The 21399-nt window shown below is 36.2% G+C and overlaps 2 protein-coding genes across 3 annotated transcripts in view; both read right to left on the bottom strand.

The window, feature by feature from the left end:
* Positions 1–5254, bottom strand: part of bnipl (BCL2 interacting protein like) — a 57017-nt gene extending 51763 nt beyond the window's left edge. Inside the window, exons 1-7 of one of the 2 annotated variants that reach the window (XM_089117859.1) lie at positions 5019–5254; positions 1502–1582; positions 1350–1420; positions 915–1163; positions 595–786; positions 425–527; positions 195–326 (exon numbers count right to left, since the gene is read on the bottom strand). In XM_089117859.1, coding sequence (XP_088973985.1) covers positions 195–326; positions 425–527; positions 595–786; positions 915–1163; positions 1350–1420; positions 1502–1582; positions 5019–5062 — 872 coding nt within the window. In that variant the 5' untranslated portion in view covers positions 5063–5254. Of the gene's footprint in view, positions 1–194; positions 327–424; positions 528–594; positions 787–914; positions 1164–1349; positions 1421–1501; positions 1583–2781; positions 2987–5018 lie in introns of those variants that run through there. The other variant, XM_089117860.1, reaches the window with a different exon arrangement.
* A 603-nt stretch (positions 5255–5857) lies between these two features.
* prune1 (prune exopolyphosphatase 1) lies at positions 5858–21171 on the bottom strand. The gene is made up of 8 exons (XM_039652613.2): positions 20998–21171; positions 15611–15715; positions 15276–15478; positions 12937–13121; positions 12555–12713; positions 12353–12447; positions 9461–9619; positions 5858–8203 (listed from the first exon to the last, which is right to left on the bottom strand). The coding sequence occupies exons 1-8, from the start codon at positions 21034–21036 to the stop codon at positions 7793–7795; spliced, it is 1356 nt and encodes a 451-aa protein (XP_039508547.2). The 5' UTR covers positions 21037–21171; the 3' UTR covers positions 5858–7792.
* Between the last annotated feature and the right edge of the window lie 228 nt (positions 21172–21399).

The following is a 21399-nucleotide window of genomic DNA, read 5'->3' on the forward strand; positions in this document are numbered from 1 at the left end:
GAGAAAATATCACTAACAGAAATGGAATCCTGACACGTAAAATCAAGTCCCTCCATACTAGGCATTCTGCATTTCTTGGAAATACATTACATTACGGAAATTGCATGTCTTACGATGTCGTTTCCGGTTGTCTTTAAGCATAAATTCGTTTAACTTGATGATAAATCACAGTAACTACACAGTAACTAGCTCACCTTCTGTCAATGGACATGTAACACTGTCGGAGCCACTTCATGCCGGGCATCTTATTGCGAGGGGCCATTCCACACAGACACACCAATATGTAATTCTCAGACACCATCAAGTCCAACGTGCCAATAATGTACCTAAAGCCAAAAAAATCATTAAATGTGCATTTTCACAAGTTAAAAAAAATAACATTGCTTGTAGAGAAAATTCATACCAAATCATCAGCAAGTTTTACCTGAACAGATTGTCCATCACATACTCATAATGTTGTGTTGTATTTTCTGGTAGGTAGCAGGCAGTAAAGATGATGATGGCTGTCGATCCGTCCCCATAATACCCTATAAAACAAGGTCAATTTAGTTTGTAATTGACCATGTTCATCCCAAATTGTCCCACAAAACTCACCTCCATGGGAAAGAACTTGGAGATACGGCTCCAGAACGCTCATGTTGACTTGGTAGTCTTGGCCGCCAATATGGAATCGTCTCCATCGCCTCCCATTGCTGTCCACCTGATCCAAGTCCAAGTGTCCCATCTCTGCGTGCTCTAGTAAACTGGCTTTTCTGATCGCTGCTTTACCCATCCTAGGAAGATCATCTGCAATGACCACAGTACTAATAGTAAACCAGTGCTCTCTGACGATTGGCCAGTCCCATACATCAGCATGTGATCCCAAAGGAAACAATAAACAACACGACCCTAATGAGAGTCAAAATAAAGAATACCTTCCCACTCCAAGTCGTGCATACTGTCTGGGAAGTTGCAAGACTCGCTGTCTGAGGGGGTCTCTAAGGCCTCCAGGTTAATGTCCATCTCGTCATCCTCAGCAGATGGTGAAAGGGCGGAAGCGTCAAACTCATCTGATTTCAAGCTCCGGTCCATAGAGGTTTTGTCCAGTGTTAAACTAAGCGCTGGGGCCACTAGTCGCTTCTTCCTCACAGTATCACCCGTCAGGGCCAGGCTGGTCGGTGGGACTAATGGAAAGAAAGGAAAAGAGAGGTCATCCCTGGCAAATGGCAAATACTACATTACAGTTCAAAAGTTTGGGGTCAGTCAGTAAAACCGTAAACAAGTTTTGAACAGTAGTGTGTTTACATACAAGTCCTGAATCATTTAAGAGACATATTTTGGCCAATAACTAAATGAAAAAATGAAGTTACCAGGCCTGTTTCCCTCCGCTCCAGGGCTTTCCTGTTCATCATCAGGACTCTGTGTGTCCTCAGGAAGGGGCCTACAAAGACCACATTATTTAATCCCATTTGCACTCAAGATGTACATAGAAATGGTGCATGTACCTGTTAGTTCAGATTACCTGGGAAACTCCTCATCCTGCCATTCCTCGTTGAGCTCCATGTCAGGGATTAAGGCCGATGTCTTGACGTTTTCCAAATGTCTGCATGAATAAATTGAAAATGTAAAAGGAAGGCACGGGGGCTTCTTGGTCCATACGTTACAACTTTATTAATAATTAATCATTGAGTTCTAAGCATAACAACATACTCCTCAAATTGTCAAGATAAAATTCCAGGTTTGTTTGTTTTAATTACAGAACAGGTCAGCACAAGATCAATGTATAAAGTATTTAATATACAGCCAAATGTTTGGAATTGAATTCCTGCAGTGAATTACAGAACCCAATCGTTTAATCGTTGATGATATTTAAATTTGTGTAATAATTTTAGCTGCAAAACAAAATATTCGACACCAAATCTGTCTCTCCCAATTCCCTAATCGCTTTATGTTAAAATACAGCATTTAGTTTTTAAACGTTTGGTGAAATAAACCTTTCTAAAGATATAAAAAATAATTATGTTTCTAAAGCTATTTCGTTTAAAGTATGGGTCTTTCAATACCCATTTTTAAATCCCAATAACTAAGATTTCATGGATAAGATGTTACTCAATGAATTGCAAAACCTGCCTTTTAACAGCATATTAAAAATAATAAAGATAAAAACCCTCAGTGTATTCATATCCAAAGTGTAGCTGTTCATAAAGTTTTGAAATCTGGACTCATTTTGTCCTGTCTTTCTATAACACTGACATCTGATTGTTGTCAGTGATCAATTGAAAGTTCACCCAAATTATTTATGTCATTATTTACTCACCCCTTAAAGTTGTTCCAAACCTGAATTTCCTGAACAAATTAATTTCTTTCTTCTGCTGAACACATATTTTGAAGAATATGGGTTATAGCTGATGGGCCCCCTTGACTTACATAGTATTTTATGGAAGTCAATAGGACCCATCAACTGTAACAGACATTCTTCAAAATATTTTCTTTTGTGTTCAGCAGAAGAAATAACACTCACCTTGACTGTGAGAAAATGATGACAGAATTAACATTTTTAGGTGAACTATACCTTTAAGAGCAGAAGTGACGAATTTTTTTAAACAAATTTGGACAGACACACAGATAGACGGATGAACGGGCGGACAGACAGACAGAGATGTAAAACTGTAAGTGAGCATTTATCGTGTTGAATCAAAACAGAACGTAATAACACGGTAGTGTACAATTAAAACCCTGTTAACGCCCATCATCGCTCTTTATGGACATATGTAAATAACAATGTAAACATGCTCAACTCACCCTTTCAACACGTAGGTGCGTATCAAAAACAAATCCCTTCTTCATTTGACAAAAAAACAACTATTGCCTAAAAACATTACAACTGCTATATGTAAGTGATGTATTACAGGATACTGTTGTAAAACTTCGCTATCTACCTTTCCTTTACAACGAGAAGGGCGATACTCTACCCACCTAAAGCAAGCACATTCATGCCAAACTCAGAATCAGCCAATCAGAGCGCGTCACACCTGATGACGCAGCCTCCGCACCTGAGAGAGCGGTTAAACGTCCCTCCCACAAATCTACAGCTGTACACCCACTCAGACATCATATTGTACTACAACAAAGTTCTGTTAATAAATAGGACAAAATATAATAGAATTAAAAGCTTGAAACAAAACTTTGCCCTAGCTGCCCTTATTTTTTATTATTATTTTTATTTTTTTTGTAAAGCAACATTTATAAAATGTGGCAAAATCATCTTTGGCTGCATTTAATACATGCGTGATATTTTTTTTATTTTTTATTTTTATTTTTTGTCAACACTGAAAAATGTGACGCTGATAATGGTTTGAGACCATCATGTAGTATCAAATCTTTATTTACTGCAGAATGCAAGATTTCTCAATATTTAAAATAAATATTTGACATTCATTTTTGTGTCTGACAGTGTTATTTAGAGGTTATCGGACAAAAGATATGGAGCAATTTTGTAAGACAATGGAAGTACTGGAGATGCGCCATATGAATACCTCTAAACTGATGATCAGATTCACCCTAAATATATACCATATCTTCATATTTAAATATTTTATATTCATTTTTTTCTGGTTCTACATATACCATCCAAATATTGGCCTATATATATATTGAAAATAGCAGTAGACTACCATTGTGTAAACCTTGTCAGATTTGAAGTGAAATATAAAACTTGTATATAAATTGTTCCTGTTTTTTTACCTCAAGTATTTCTTTACGTCACACATGTGGTGATTACACGTGGCATTAATGACCAGAAAATCTAGTTTTGTTTTCAGCTGATTCCAGGCAGTCAATGAGCCGGTGTGCTCCTGTTGTCAGCAACATAAGAGCTTCTGCTGTAACTGAACCGGTTTCTGATAGCCACTAACCAGTAACACCAAATTCATTCAGATCTTGATGAAACCTGTAATCTGTACACACACTATTGTCCAGCAAAATTGCTCAGGGATTATACATTATTTCAAACATTACCTGCTCGAACATAATAGGCTCTATGCTTTTAGTTAACAACTGTCTCACTGTGTTATCTCATGTCCAGTGTTGTCCTAACTGAGGCATGATTATATAATACTGTTTCAGCAATTGTTCTTGATGTAACTCTTACAAGATTTAGTAAAGTAATCGCCTGTTGTGACAACCTTTTTGTCTTGGCTTGTAAGATGCTTTAGCAACTCATTCTGGAACTTACTGTATTAAGCATTCAGGCATTATTAGATTTAGTCATATCACAAAAAAAAAAAAAACAAACTGAGGAGGGCTTTTATGACACTAAGTTTCATGGATTCTCGTCTTGTCCGGACATGAACATGGAATCCAATATGGAAATTAACAAGTCAAAAGACCTATTCTGTGAATTACAGAAGCATTATTATTGCATAAAAGCTTTCATCTCCATTTTACACTCTGAAAATGAGAGTTTTTTGAAGTGGTGCCAATGAAAATCAATCATTATAGATTGTAGTAAAAGTATTCTCTGATAAAATATTAAAACCTTACTAAACTACATTTTTTGAAGTTTTTCCATTTATATGTGCATTTTTAACTCCTATAACAGCAACAAAACCCTTGTTATTTTGTCTAGTGTAAATGTGACAGGATATAAGAGGTGATGTCTTTCTGTGTGGTTGTTAGGTCTCAAATATTAGTCAAGACGTTTGGCAAAAGTGCCGGAAATCAGTTCAACAGCAACTTCCTTTTTTTCTAAATAAACAGATACAGAAGTTGTACAAGGATTTCTCTCTTGTCTTACTACTGTCCACTTCACAGCGCAACAGAACGACCAACAACTCGTAAATTCATCTCTGGTTTATCCACTATGTACTTATGACCTCTTCTGATACTTGTTTTGATCTTATAAATGTGTTTGATGACCATGACCATGAAACCTTGAGAGGCCATGTTATCATTATATTGTAAATAATCCATTACTTCATTAATGTTACTTCAGTATTTAGGGACAGATTTGACAACAGGCAATCTAAATTTTGACTTACCCATTTTGCAGGTATCCTTCCTTCTGGTCTGAGTAAGTTCCCATGTCAAAGTTTTTAAAAGAAATTGTCTAGATTAGAAATGCATTCAGTGAACTCAGTTGATGACCATGACATGAGGTGGTTTATGAGCTTCGCCACAATGGCAGCCAGTTTCAGTGACTGTATCTTGTGTCTTGTGTTAGGGAACTCACCCTGACTGTCAGTACAGGTTTTTCAACATTTCTGACTTCTGTTGACTGAATTGTCTGTCTCCCATTGGTTCAGCTGCTTTGAGCACTTCTGCTCCCCCACAGGGAAGGCTGGGAAGGTGGAGGAAGAAGCCACACAAAGGCAAAACTTCATGGTCCTAATACCCTTGAAGTTACAGGCCTCTCCAGAAGGAAAACTGTCTACATATTTTTTGATTATTATATTATTAGGTACATACACTACTTTTCACAAGTTTGGGGTCAGTAAGATCTATGTTTTTGAAAAAGATTAAGACTTTTATTCAGTAAGGGTGGATTAAATCGACCAAAAGTGAAAGTAAAACAATAAATTCTGTTCTTCAGAGCTAATCGTCAAAGAATCCTGAAAAAATGTACATGTTTTCCACAGAAACAACTGTTTTAAACATTGATCATAATAAAAATAAATGCTACTCTGAATGATCATGTGACTGAAGATTGGCATAATAGCAGCTGAAATTTCAGCTTTGACATCACAGGAATAAATTACATTTTAAAATTATATTTTAATCAATATTCTGTTTTTACTCAAATAAATGCAGCCTTGGTGACAATAAAAAAAAAGATTGTAATGCAACTGTACCTTTTTATAGATGAACCTCACAAACCAAATATGGAACAATATGAAAATGTTTTATTGATATTGAGTCCAGGAATACTTGAAATAAAAAAAGGCCATGGCAATAAAATACTTCACATAGAATGCATTCTTGAATATCCCGCTTCACAACCATAGCATATTCATAATTTGACATTGAATCAACATTGAATACATCATTATTATGATATTGGCATTATTCAGTGTGCTTAATTGTCCTGAGGCAGCATGCAGCAATCTTCTGCAGTCACCATGTCAAATCTCACCAAACTAACAGTCAGGGTAAATTCACACGGGATACACGGCACCTCAAAATACTAACAAACCATCTATGTTTCAAGTATTAACTGATTATTTTGTTTAACGGTTAATTTTGTGTGTGTGAAATCATGACTAAACTAGTTTAACTTCTATGAACAAAAAACATTTATATAACTGTCCAATTAAACGTGTCAAGTAAAATTCCTCCAATTAGGCCTTTGAAATACCTTAGATTGAGCTTTTGTATTTACTAACATAATGAATATCATTAAAATGATAGTCCAGTATAAAGCGATCTTTAGATTTTGATAATGAATGTCAGATGGTGAGTGATCTCTAATAACTGTTAATAAGCTGAAGGCCATATAACAAATCAAAAGGACAGTTCATGATAAACCTTTTTTAATCCTACTTTTAAAACCTGAATCATCAAATAAATTACATAATATAGAACAACAGAAATCAAGAAAATACTGAACTTTTACATTTTAAAACTCAAGTGATTTAATGCTAAACATGCCTCGCACACAAATACAGCTGAGGTCTTTGGTAGTTAATGGTAAAATTTAATAAAGAGTAAAATGCAGGTGCCCTGATTCTAACCAGGAGCAGGTCAGTTAACACCTATAACATGCAAAAGGCCACAGAGGGGTTACACTCACTTTCCATTTACCAACAATCACTCTTTTACGATATTAATAATGGGGAATCATGACAAGATGTACTAATCCGATGTACTCTGCGAGTCTGCGTGAGCCGAGTCATCATTTTGACTCATCCTAACAGTAACTGCTTGTTTACACACTGGAAGCCTAGCAGACAGGACTGTGAAAATATTTATTTATAATACATGTATATTGTACATTTTTATGTATGTGTATATGCAACTAACTTTCAAAGCTTAACACAAATTATGGCCACCTAAAAAGTAAACCAGTGTATATCAGTATCAGATTAAAACTTCTCTTGTCTGCTAGGCTAACACTGTACGTGTACTGTAAATGCCTTTTCCACTCACTTTTAAAAAAAAATCAAGGAACAAGTCAAAATAATTTAATGCGGGTATCAATGCCATGCTACAAATGTGGTCATCAGACAAGCTAAAAATAACTTCTTTAATACTACAAAGAATATAAGTGGCACCAAAAGCTATGATAAATACCACCTTATGATTGCTTGTATAATAATGGAAATGAATATGGAATTAGTTAATTCTATCAATTGTCAGTCGCGAGCTTGCACGGGGTGCATATCGTCAATATTAGAACTGATTAAGTTCATGTTTACCTGGATATAGATTGGACCACACACCAAAAAAAGGTGCGGGGAGTCAAAGCCACAAATTACTCAATCAAAGAGTAATTTAGATCAAATATGAATACAACTGAGACCAATAAATAAATGGGCTAAACCTGATATTTTAGTCATTTTTATGACACCCAAACTTTAAACATCTTATATATGATGCACTTATGTAATTCTCCATTTGAATCATCCTGTATCAGTCCTTAGAAAGTCAACAGAATGGTCTCTTCAGACCGTATCGTACCTTTGTGAGTTAACCAGATCAAAAAAGTGCCATTACATTCTCCTGCCCTGATGCACCACCACCGCATCCTATTGAAGACGCAAAGGGAATTCACTTCTCCAGCTCATATCCAAGACTCTTTTGGACATCAGGTCTTTCATCATTGTCCCTCAGGAGACGAGTCCTCCATGCTGGCCATCTTGCTAACTTTCTCCACCAAAACCTCGGGGCTGATTTTTGGTAGGCCATTGTCCAATGGACAACCCTCAACCAGACTGTTCATTGGCGTTGGAGGAAATTGAGCGTCATCCTCAATCCCCGCGTCCTCAGGACATTGCTGTGAGTCACTCTGGTCCTGATAAGAATAATCGTCCAGATCTAGGTCTTCCATGTTCCCACATTGAGCCACTTTCCTTTCCCTCTCCTTCAGGAAGTCTGTGATTATGGGCATTACTTTCTTACGGGACGCCAGTGTGTTACCCTGTATATAGGCCTTCACGTCCGGATATGGACTGCTCATCGGCTTAAGGTCCAGACTGGGGTTTTTGGCTTTTTCTAGTGCTTTATTCATCTATGAAAAACAATAAATAGATATCAATTAGAACAGATTCTCAACTTATATTATACATCACATTTCAAAAGTTTGGGGTCGATAAGATTTTGTAATGTTTTTAAAGGAAGGCTGCAATTTAGAATAACTGTTTTCTATTTTAATTAGGGCTGTCAGTTAAACGTGTTATTAACGGCGTTAACGCAAACCCATTTTAACGGCGCCAATTTTTTTATCGCGCGATTAACAGACTTTTTGGCCTAGCAAACTTTGTACAGTAGTTTTCTTTCACATGTTTTTGCAACAGGACGCGGCATGCGCGCGCTGCACTCTGAAACCCATTCGTTTCAATGGCTTGTGCGCGCGAGGCATTGCTTCGCCGATTAAAGCGCAAGCAGATCTAGCTAGACCGGAAACAAAACAACAGACGCCGCACAAACTCGTTTGGGCTTGCGAGCCGGCCAAATAGTTGGTTAACGTTATGTTTTGTGTGGATGACGAGCGCGAGACGCCAGAATGGATGCCAATAAGATTCTAAATGGAAAGTTTACTTTTAAAAAGTTGACAAATGGTTCCATTGACACGACCAAGGTGATCTGTGTGTTTTGTCGTTGTGAACTGAGCTATACACACACACAGCTAATGCGAATTCTCCGCCCCCTCGTCAATGTCAGGACCTCGTCAGTATTTCTTTCACCCTTTTATTGATGGACAGTTACATTGTGTGAGAGATTATTTGCTCCAAGTGAGAATTTTTTATTGTGAATTTGAACACAGTAATATGCCAATGTTGTTGTCAATAAAAACATTTGCACAAAGCAAGCCGATCCACTTTTCCATGTTGATAAAAACATTAAAATGAGAAAAAAAAATGGGACAAAAAGAAATCTAGAGACATTAGAATGGATAAAAATGTGCGATTAATCGCAAGTTAACTATGACATTAATGCGATTAATCGCGATTAAATATTTGAATCGTTTAAGAGCCCTAATTTTAATACATTTTCAAATGTAATCTATTCCTGTGATGGCAAAGCTTTTCAGCATCATTACTCCAGTCTTCAGTGTCACATGATCCTACAAAAATTATTCTAATATGCTGCTCAAGAAACTTTTCTCCTTATCATCAATGTTGAAGACAGCTGTGCTACTTAATTTTATTTTTTGTGGAAAACATAATTTTCTTCAGGATTCTTTGATAAATAGACAGAGTTTGATGAATTTATTAAAGACATCTGTAGGCTAATTTCCCTAATAAGTGTAAAGTGTACCGAGTACCTCTTCTCTGTAGAAAGTGCTGGAACTGTAGACGGCTAGCTGTCGAAAGGGCTCCTTGTTGTCGTTGAAAGAAATTGTCATTGCGACCAGCAGGTTGTAGCTGTGTTTGTGGCAGAACTCACAGAGGTCCTGCTGTAGGCCATGCCTCTGAAGAAAAGCCTAAAGACAGAACAGCTCTTTTAACACATGAGCATTACATTCACAAACTGGTCTTGAGATGCACGTTTTCCACGCCCAATATACTTCTTCTGCCATTTAGAGTTTTGATTCCTTTGAATTCCAACATACATGTATTTTTTTTCTGCTGTTAGTAAAATGTTATTATGACTGTATGGTATTTTAAAGAACTAATTTATGACTGGAAAATATCATTTTTAAAATATGCATGTCAAACATAATTTCTTCTAACACATTGTCAATCAATTGGACAAATGTTTCTAAATATCATTAATGGCCACTCACATTATTCCTGACAGTTAAAAGAATAACGTAATAAACATTATATTGATGGAATTATTACTTTGAAGTAATAAAGTGAGATTCTGTGGATAATGTTTATTTTACAAGTGTCATAATTTTCATCCTGGGGCAGATTTTGAATCTATAACTTTTTTGTAAGTTTTGATACACATCAGATTCAGCAGCATTCTGTCTTATTATTGTATTTGTACTAACAAGAGGACATGAGAGTCTGTCACGGAGGTTAACGTCTGGTGTAATCAGTGGGTGTGTGCGAGACGGGCCGCCTAGCCCTGCGGTGAGTCTGGGTGTGTCTGAATTGGATTTGGTTGTGCTTCAGTATTAATGAGGAATTCTTGTCATGAGTCATGAGGATGGGCACATGAGCACATCATGTGCCCACAACAAGAGCTTCTTACTTTTCCAAATCCTCTTTGTGGAACCAAGTACTGAGGCTAAATGCATAGCACAAACACAAGATTCACTCCATTCAATTAGAAACATGTAATTTGCATGAGATCTTCTAAATTTAACGTCCTGCCAGAGTGTTTCAGAAATGCTGCAATAATACATTGAGATTCCACACATAACTTAAAGGTTATAGAGATTAGGGAGATGTATCAATACAATCACCAATATTTTAATTATTGATCAAAATATAAGCTATTGCAATTAGCCACAAGCATGAAACAGAAGATCTTTTGTTTTTGGCCATGAATAAAATGTCACTGTTTACTTGCATAATATCAAGATGAAATCCAAAGATATTTTTAAGAACACAAGAATACATCCTGTAGGTGCTGTGAAGTATTTTTTTTTAATCAGAGTTTGACAAGAAAGGAAATTGAAGAACAAAACCCTGAAATGTATTAAACATAACACATACTCAAGACAACCTTATGTCCATAATTTAAAACTAATAAAAACAAAAACAAAAACTTCTTTCTTTTCCACTGAAGAAAAAAAGACATGAACATATTAGATGGCATTAGGGTGAGCAAATTATCAGGAAATTTTAATTTTGAGGTGAACTAATCCTTTAAGAGCACGTCGAATAAAACAAAGTCTTTTTGTTTTACTCCTGGCCACAACAAACTGGATTAAAGTGAAGCGAACGGTGCGAGAGAGACCAAGTGTGTCCGAGCATTATATAGTTTGTTTATAAATAAATTTGAAATTTCAGCATTATAATAATCTCTGTAGCCTATTGGTATCATCTGCAAGGTTTTAATTAATTTACATGGTAATACAAATAAAAAAAATAAAAAAAACCCTGCAGGGAACGTTCTGGGTATTCGGGGTCTGAGAGCACTTCTTGTTAAACTGGTTATCATTTTAACTTTCACTACAAAGAGTGTATGTATATTTTTTTCATTATTATTTATTCATTTTTGGTACATTTAAGAATAATTTATTTTCAGACTTATTTGTTGGCCAGTTGTGGTCTGTGCAATATTAAATATTAAAAGCTCTAAACCTAAAATTATGATAATATTTAAAATAATATATTGGATTTTATAGGTGTCTCTCACATTGTCCCACAGCAACATTACGATAGTGTAGATTACTGTACAATGTTTTATAATAATTTACTCTATAATGTTCATTTCATTAATTTAACATATTTAATATTGGGTGCATCCAAGTTATTTGACATAGGCCTATTTTAACTTTTTTAAATATTTTTTTTTTATAAGTAACGCAATAGTTACTTTCTCTGGTAATTAGTTACTTTTATAATAATTTAATTCAGTTACTAACTCAGCTACTATTTGTGAGAAGTAACTAGTAAATATAACTAATTACTTTTTTAAGTAACATGCCCAACACTGGTGATAGGGGGGAGGGTGGAAGTTGGAACACCTATTATGCGACAGCAACATTTTTGGACCCTCTCTAACTCATCAGAGACCTTTAGGTAGTCCACCCCACACTGGGCTAGCGTATTAGGCCGTATAAATGTCAAATATACTTTCATTAGAACATTACAAGGGAGACCTGCGTTTTTAGCAACATAGAGAGACTGGATTCTAGGATGCACCTCCGAAATCATATCCTTAATGTGGGTGTCCCACAACAAATCAGAAGAAATTTGAACTCCAACTGCAACAATTGTTAAATATTGAATCTCATTTAATAAAGAAATAATAAAATAGACTAAGCTTTCTGTGAGTAATTTGTAATGTTATCATAAATTCTTTGTAGGGGTTTAATTAAATCCTTTAAAACATCATTCAAATACAAAACAGTAATTTGCAGACACAATTTTAAGATATATGCAAAGAAAGTGGCAAAATATCAGAATCTGAATACATCTGAATCTGAATATTTTTATTTTATTGTAAACTGTATCAACCAAAAACGTCCAAATCACCATAGCAAGATTGTAGAAGCTTTCAGAGGTAAGGTGAAAGATGTCATAACAGTACTGACCTCTAGTGTCATGTAAATCACACTGACAGCCAAGTTCAGATCCCCAGCGGTTGCAGCTTTCATGTCTTTCAACAGCATCTGCTCTGTGGAGAGGCCTGAAGTACAGAGCAGTATTGCAACATTTCTTATTTCATATTGCACGTTTTAATGAGTCTACAAGCAGTTTGATTCATTAACCTACACCATAAAAAGATTCTCTCACCTGACACGTCAAACTTGGCATTCTGTAGCGACTGAAACAGAGCGCCCCTCGGAGGCAGCTTTGGAAAACGCTTCTCCAAAAGGATGGCGTACTGGCTGTCCTTAGGGGTGACTTTACCTGCCTCAGGGGCCATGTTAACACAGTCTAGGATAATGCTACCTGTCAACACAAGGCAGAAATACATTCAGCAAGTTAACAAGATTTTATTTTTCTGCTGACACCTCACATCTCTATCATATTACATGTACAAGTCAAATCTATCTGCTCCAGCTAAATGCCACCGAGGAGGACCATGCTGAGCCCATCTGATGTCTAACAGTGTCTAGCAGATTGAACAGCACAGCATTCCTCACTGTGTTTATCATGTCGACATGACACTCACCGTATAAAAGCTGAGCCACTTGTTGGTCGAGTACCTCAGGTGCTTTTTGGGCAATGAGTTCTGTCACCAAGGTGGCACAAGAGCCCACGGTCTCCATTGTGATGGAGCAGGAGGGAGATGAGGGCCTTTGTAGGTGACGATGGTCAATCACTTCTACAACTGCATCCTCCAGCTCACTGTCAGCACTACAGAATAAAACAGATTTACTATAAAAGAACAGACAGGCCTAAATCATTTCAGAACATGGCTGGCATTTGAGGTCAGGCATGTACTGGCCATCGGGACTACCGGGACATTCCCGGTGGGCCGCGGTCTGGTTGGGCCGGCGGCCCGGCGCGTTATGTATTTTGTTTTTAAATCATTATTAATTGTAAATATAGCCTATTCTATCGTAAGTATATTGTTATATTGTCCAATTCCGGGCAGGTGTCTCTCTCATGAAGCCGCATGAAGCTGACGCGAGCTGCGAGACTAACAGGTCTGATGGCCAATCGGAATCAAGTTCAAATCTAGACTTGAAAAGCGGCCGCTTTACAACAACTGCAGTGATGCGATGTGATGATGTGCAACGAAATTCATGTCAAAAGAGTAACATCTCTAAACGTAAAGGGGGACCGAGAAGTCGAGAGAGAAAAAACGACAAGACAACGACAATAACGTGAGGCAGATGCCACCAAATGTGTTAAAATAAATGAATTATTTGCTGGACTTTAGTGAAGATGTCAGCAGGGCGCGCCTGACTGCTGAGGTGAGACATTTAGAATGATAGGCTACACGTAGCCTTCTGCATTGTTTTGTTTAAGCATGTTACGATATTCCAGCTGTAATAGGCCTCCACTCACTGATCGATATAAATGACATTTAAAATTCTCAGCTCTCTGGTTCTGTCCATTTTATTACGAAATTCAGACAATACCGTTTTGCCGCTAGAAAATAACGTGACAGGTCGCTTTAGCGCCTCAGTTCAAGTAAACCGATCATCTGTTACTTTTTATTTAAAGATAAGATACAATAGCCTACAACTTATCAAACGGTATATGCCTCATAAATAATATCAATCAGTGCTTTTCAACAACGGAAAGAGATTAATAAAACAGCAGGAGAACAATTATGTCACAGAACGTTACAGTTACCTCAGGAAAGCCATTTAATGACAATAGCACATAGTTGACTTGAAAAATAGCTATAGAAAGGAGTATTTTGCATACTTGCATACCTTTCAAATAGCTATAGAAAGGAGTATTTTGCATATAAATATGCACATATATATATATTTTTTTCAATTTGTATCCCTGAAAGTGCCTGGCAGAAGCCTTATGTGTCATAGGCTAAATGTGAACAAAAGACAAAGATAAATAACTCACTGCTCTTGACTAATAGCTTTAACAATGATTTATATATATATATATATATATATATATATATATATATATATATATATATACTATATACACTATATAAATGATATAGTATAAATGAAATATAGGTATACTATATAAACTATATTTCATGAGGTGAAACATCACTGCCAGGACCTACAAGGTCCTGGCAGTGATGTTGCACCTCATGAAATATAGTTTATATAGTATATAGCCTAAGAATATTCTATTAGAATAATAAGCGGCACATAAATTAAGACCAGTTATTTACAATAAAGCCTTATAAAATCATTTCCATTTTATTTGTTTATTATTTTAATATTTTTTTCTTGGTTCTGATAGTAAATAAAATCTAATCAGTAATTTTACATGCAGATTAATGCACGTATAGATGTGTGTGTGTTTGTGTGTGTGTGTGTGTGTGTGTGTGTGTGTGTGTGTGTGTGCATAGTGGGCCGGTCTGGATGAAGTATCCAGGGCTGATTTTTTGTCCCAGTCCAGCCCTGTTTGAGGTAGATATAAATAACCATTGTTGTAACAATATTCTGATATTGCCATGTATTTACATTCAATTAGCCATATATTTGTGGTTAATATTATTATTATAGAACATGTATGGATTATATATATATATATATATATATATATATATATATATACACACAATGTTGTCGTATGCTCACCAAGGCTGCATTTGTTGATAATTAATACAGTAAAATAATTATATTGTGAGATATTATAAAAATTTCAAAACTAATTTCAATTGCATTTTTTTATCTTACTGACCACAAACTTTTGAACAGTATTATATATTTAAATGAAAATTCACTATACAATTCAAGTTCATTAATTAGTTAAAATTTGACTCCTTTATCATTCCTTTTTTGTGTGTGATTGTGAAGATGGAAGATTAAACATGGTGCAATACATGTATTGAACTGAACAGAACAGAACACTGACCTGGAAAGAACATTATGGTCAACTAGGGTCAGGGTTAGCTGTTTGTTCTTGTGCAGGCCGTGGAGGTCCACCTCGTCCCTGAAAAGCAGGTAGTCAGGCGACAGACCGGTTTCTCTCAGTAGAAAGACGCTGTCAGAGCGCAAGGGAAACTCAGCCCGAGGGATGTTGAGTACAGGCACCGGTACACTCTTACAATCAAGACTCTACAACAGGTCAACAATAAGGATTAACAAAACAATAATCCTCAACTTCCAGTCACAGCTATTATCTTCACCACAATTTAAAGCTTTACAACAACACAGCAGATATGTTTGGTTTATTAAGACATTGCATACCTTTGAAAGAAAGTAGGCGAAGGTCAGGGCTGATACCATGGAGTCCACATCACAAGCCTCATTTCCCATTACGACATGCAGCCCTGGGCTGTTCTTACTAGAACCCTGAGAATGAAGTAGAATAATGTCAGGCTATCGGACTAATATAGGACAAGAATTCATTACGTATAACTGCAAGCCTAGTTCTTAATAACTAGGCTTTGGTGGCCTCTATTAAACTGCAGGCTGAAATACAAAACTAAAATGTCTGTGTTATTGTGACATTCCCGACTGTCTATGCAGTATGCACACATATTTACAGCAAGTAAACTGCATGACATGCTGAAAATGTATCCAATAGGCCTTCATCTGACAAACAATGTTTAACTTATCACACAGTCACTCTATATCACTGACAGCCAGTGTGAGGAGTGGTGCAATGTGTCAAAGATAAAACACATTCTTAGGCAAACAATAGTCCAGCTGTGTATTCCTTAACAGGTGATAACATGGATGACAACAAAACAGATTTTCTTTTATGTTTAATATTTGTTCTTAATGTTCTTCTTATAGTACATCCAAAAATGACAATTCTATCATAACTCACTCAACTTCTTGTGTTCGAAACATGAACGACTTTATTTTATCCATCGAACATAAAAGGAAATGTTGACTGCTTTTTTACATACAATAAAACCATTTAGTGATGAGAGGTTATCATTGAAGACAAAAAGATGCTCCATATAAGTAGTGCGTACAACCTACATAATATATAGTCAAATGGTATATTTGTGTGAGGAACTAATCTTATTTACACATCTACATTTTTAAACTTGCCATGCCATGTGAAGACATTTTAATGTCAACAAATGTCAAATGGCTTTAAATTTTGCATGTCGTGTAACCGATTACATGGCAAGTATGATTAAAGGCAACGTTCACATGACAATTCAGTTATTTTCAGAAATCACAACCGCATTCTTGGAAAACCTGCAACCGGACTGGACAGCTAGTTGTCTGCCACATCATACAGTGTGAGAAGGTCACTCTGTTGAATTTAAATTTCATTTAAATAAAAGTTGAAATTAAAATAAAACAAAATATAAGCTTAAACTTATTGTATTTCAGCTATTTCCAAAGAGAAAAATGTCTTATTTACATTTAGTTTACCTTTATGTGCTAAAAATAAAAATGAATGAAACTATATACATATTATAAAAATAATAAAAATGTGTTACAAGAACTTTAGCTGAAATGAAAAATATCAAAATAAAAATGAATTTAAAAAAAAAAAAAAATATATATATATATATATATATATATATATATATATATATATATATATACCTCAATGATACTAAAATAACACTGGCCTCAAAAGACGGAAGGAATTTACACTACCGTATAAAAATTTGGGGTCTGTTAGAATTAATGTTTTTGAAAAAATAGTTTCAAGCTCACTAAGGCTATATTTATTTATTTAATATGATACATATGAAAATACAAAAAAAATTGTAAAATATTATTACAATTCAAAATAAGTTTTATATGTTAAAATATACAAAAAAACACCTACTTGACCTATTATTTTGTCTTTTTTCCCCATGCACCTGTGTGATGCTGTTTGCCAATTAATATATTTTAAAATATCATTTATTTCTGTGATGCAAAGCTGAATTTTCAGCATCATTACTCCACTCTTCACTGTCCCATGATCCTTCAAATACCATATGCTGATTTTGTGCACAAGAAAAAAAAATCTTATTATAATCAATGTTGAAAACAGTTGTGCTGCTTAAAGGGACTCTGTGTAGATTTTTAGGTATTTTATTATCTGAAATCAATATTTTTATTCATAAATATGTCCTCAATGGTGTACAAATACCTCTGCAAGTTATCTGACTTATCCTCGTAAATGAAGAATTTATTATCTTTATGTACATGGGACGGGTAGGTTCACGGAGGCTTCCATGTCCGTTCCGCCATCTTGAAAACTATAATAGCAGAGGGTCAAAAAAGTACCACCAGCCAAACGCGTTTCCACAACGCGTTTTCGTTCAGACTCAGAGCCATCGTCACGTCACATTGAGAGGCGCATTCCCTGCAAGTTTAAACGGCTGCATTGCACTCCTATGATTGCTGATTGCTCTTTTGCTCTATTATTTGTTGCGGACCATATGCCGAGTCACAGGAGAATGCATCCTCCTCGCAAAAAAAGGCCAGACTTAAACGAAAAAGGAAACGTGACCGAAGATTGCAAAAAAAACAAGGCCATTAATTTTTCCGTCATAAAATTAATCGGATATGGTTCGATTTTCTGCGTTTTTCGCATCCAGAGCCAGCATTTTGAGAGGTCTTTTGACAATTCAGGGCCGGGGGAGCTCGTCCTCAAATCATTGAACATTATGCGCCGTGCTTTCAGTTTCGGTTTTCAATTCGATCAAGTGTGTCTCTTCTCTATATTGGATTATTAATAAACCTCCCCTTTCAATCAGATTGAAATTTAAGATCGAATAAGGTGTGATTGAGCAGCCTATTCGATAACTAATGTATTATTTGGGCACAATATACACAATACATACACAATAACAGCCTGTTCTGTCTGCCCAGCGCTTCCACAGGGCCGCGCGCGGGTGTGTGTGTGTGTCCATACCTGGTCCATACCAGACACACTAGTCTCCGTTCAGAATCGATTGGTTCACGGAAATTGGTGGTCTTGTTTTTAATATGTGGCTCCAGAATCGCTAGCAAAGCATCAAACTGTCCCGCTGACATTCGAGGTAAATTTTGAATCGCTCAGGACAATTCCTCTCGGCGCAATTTCAGGATTGGATGGAGATTTTCTATTTCTTCTCTTTTCAATATGAGAGAGGGCAAAAATCATCCTCACTGCTTGACGAATCCATTTGGTATTTTTGCGTTTTTCCCCGCAAAGGTTTAATAAATACGCAACGGACTCAGTGTGCAAGGTTTCTATGCGTGACGAATTTTTAGGCTGACGTACAGGAAAATACGCATACGAATATTTCGTGCTCAGTGTGCAATGGCCTTAAATATCGGGATAGCGTTTTCAACCGTGGAAATAGCTAATGCAGCAGAAAGATTTCAGAAGAGACGCTGAAGTTGCCTGCTTTCTCCTCGACAGGTTAGTCAATGTTACAGTCTGACTTAATTTTTTTGTCATTGCTTGGTTGTGTACTTTATTATATAGACAGTAACATTTATAGGAAAAAAAGTTAAACAAGGTCTTTGATGAATAGCAGCTATTGACTACTTTACTCGCAGCTATTGTGAAGGAAGGTGCTAAAAACAAGGTTTGTAAGTTAATTCTTTATAACCTATAAATTCAGTAAGAATATAGAGATAATGATTGTAAGAAAATATTGCTCTCTGTAAGATTTTCTATAGCTTTCTTTTTATATATAAATGATCAATTAGCTAAAATTGTGATTTTGCTATGTGGATAAGATTGTACAGAGAATTAAAATTAATTTATACAGTTAGACACATACATTGTACACATAAGTTAACACATAAGTAAGTTGCTGGGTTTTTTTTAAGTTACAAACCTGTTCACCCGGAGAAAAACTCGATGAAGTGATACTACAAGACATCCTGTCATAGCATTTTTGGTACATAACGGCAACCGTAGATGCAATACGCACTTGAAAATGCGAGGCGCTGGAGAGCAAAATTCGTTTGAATGCAAAATACTATTTAACCACTAGATGGGGGTATTTCCTACACAGAGTCCCTTTAATATTTTTAGGGAAACCAAACTTTGTAATACTTATTTTTCAAGATTTTTTTTTTGAGGAATAGAAAGTAAAAAAAAGCAATTTTTGCATCCTTGCTAAACAAAAGGATTTCTTTCTAAATTAAAAAATACTGACCCCACAATTTTGAACAATAATGTATTTATGGACTAGATTTATGTTACTTAAAATATGCTTTCTTTTTTGGAGCTTGAGAATCCACAACAATTTGCTGGACCACTTGTGAGATAGAAATTTCAGTCAGAACACTTTTAATAGAATAACATTGACTGCATGACCCTGGATTCAACAAAGCCTTTTATATCTCCCCATGATGAATCCTCATCCAGCGTTAATTAGCTTTTGGCCTTCTCCGTTACTCCAGCCGAATACAGAAGGCATCTGTGACGTCAGCATTAACTGATGTACTCTGATATGGGCAACCAGCTGGGGTTTGTTTTAAATACTGAATGATGGACTGTCAACACAGACTGACCGAGCTTACAGCTCGCCCAGACCAAGGGTGAGGCTTGTTTAGGCTGAGCTTTCGGCAAGCTCCCTCTCTTCTCATGTGATAATCATCACCAAAAACATTGATAGATGGGGAAGTGCAGGGAAAAAAAGGCTTATTCATGCCCATGGTGGGACAACACAGGAAGTTAGTCACCGCAATGTGAAATGGACCACGGGATGGTGAGTAAACAGTCCAGAACCTGTGGGTCTTGGATCAGTGTGAAAAGAACTCTCTCTATTTACAACCTCATGCTTCAATGCAGACAAAAAGCACTTTAACCACAAGTGCAACCGTATCATTTTTTTAATCATTGACTAAATTAGTTAAAGAACCCATTTCTGCTTGCTTCCTTGAGCTGAGAGTCTCAAAGTAAACACACAGGACTTCATAATATCTGCCTAGCAGTTGGTGAGCGCAGGTGTCAGGGTGTTTGGGTTTAAAACAACAGTGTTTAGGGTATAGAGATGCACTGCTGTTGGACAATGGACACTCACAGCAGGTGTTATTGTCTCTGGAAATAGGGCCACCTTCAGTCTTGAAACTGAGCACATTAAGCTGTAAAACTAGAAAAGTGGGAATTTTTCTTATTGTCAAAACACAGTATCATAAAATAGTAAACATATTCTAGATTTGCACCAAACAGCTGAACAAACTGACCTTTTTAAAGTGCTAACTAAGCATGGTAAAGATGCGTGTGTACAACGTTACATGTGTCATTGCCTGATTCATGAAATGGTGATAGTTAAACACGACAGTTAAGTATTTTTAATAAAAAGTATAATAATAAACCTTACTAATGTTGTGTAACTAATGTAAACAAACAAACTTGTGTGCTTTCTCTCAATGCATGTGATGTGGTCGTTTCTGTCATTGGCGCATGCGGCCAGGGGTCTGTGCACGCGCCATCATACCATATGACTTATGTCAATATCAAGTGTAAATCAAACAAAGCATGCATTATTTTTCACACTAATCTATCATATACGGCAAACACGCATGTTTATGAGCGTCCCTCAGCATACAGAAAGTGGAAGAACTGGCCACTGGCCATATTTTAAGTGGATAAAATGTTAACGTTAGTACCAAGCCAACATACCACGAGCAACCCTCTCTCTAAGCGTACAGTGCCATAATCTTACCTTAATCACATCACGACAGCTCCGTAAATATGCCTCCATTGTTACACGGAGCCCGAAGGTTTTTATGTAACGAAAAATCTTAAAAGGAGTATAAAATATCCTTCAGTGCCTCTGAAATGTGAAGTGTCTTGGGCGGTTGACTGTGTGCAAGTTGCCACTCGGAATTCAGATGTTTGCGAGAGCAAGGGACGTCAAGTGGTGACTGACGTCACATTCTGTGCTGAAAAATGTAGTTCTGCGGAGTGAGTTTGTAGTTTTTAGTCCATGTGTGTTACCATTACCTTTAACTTAAAGGCTTTAAGACCAACTATACTCTAGTGTACTAATAAAAGTTTCACTTTTGAAAACAAAAATATTTATCATTTAGGATTCATCCTGCACTAAACAGATTTTTGTCCAATC

The sequence above is a fragment of the Pimephales promelas genome, chromosome 12 (assembly GCF_988280905.1).
Source record: "Pimephales promelas chromosome 12, fPimPro1.hap1.1, whole genome shotgun sequence".
In the NCBI taxonomy this organism is placed as follows: domain Eukaryota; kingdom Metazoa; phylum Chordata; class Actinopteri; order Cypriniformes; family Leuciscidae; genus Pimephales; species Pimephales promelas.

What these genes read in the sequence shown, in the direction of transcription:
- prune1 (XM_039652613.2), bottom strand. Translation starts at nt 21,036, where the DNA reads ATGGAGGCATATTTACGGAGCTGTCGTGATGTGATTAAG. An exon ending in TCGCCTACTTTCTTTCAAAG is followed by an intron (nt 15,479 to 15,610) that starts GTATGCAATGTC and finishes GACCTGTTGTAG; the next exon opens with AGTCTTGATTGTAAGAGTGT. An exon ending in TGCCAAGTTTGACGTGTCAG is followed by an intron (nt 12,448 to 12,554) that starts GTGAGAGAATCT and finishes TCTGTACTTCAG; the next exon opens with GCCTCTCCACAGAGCAGATG.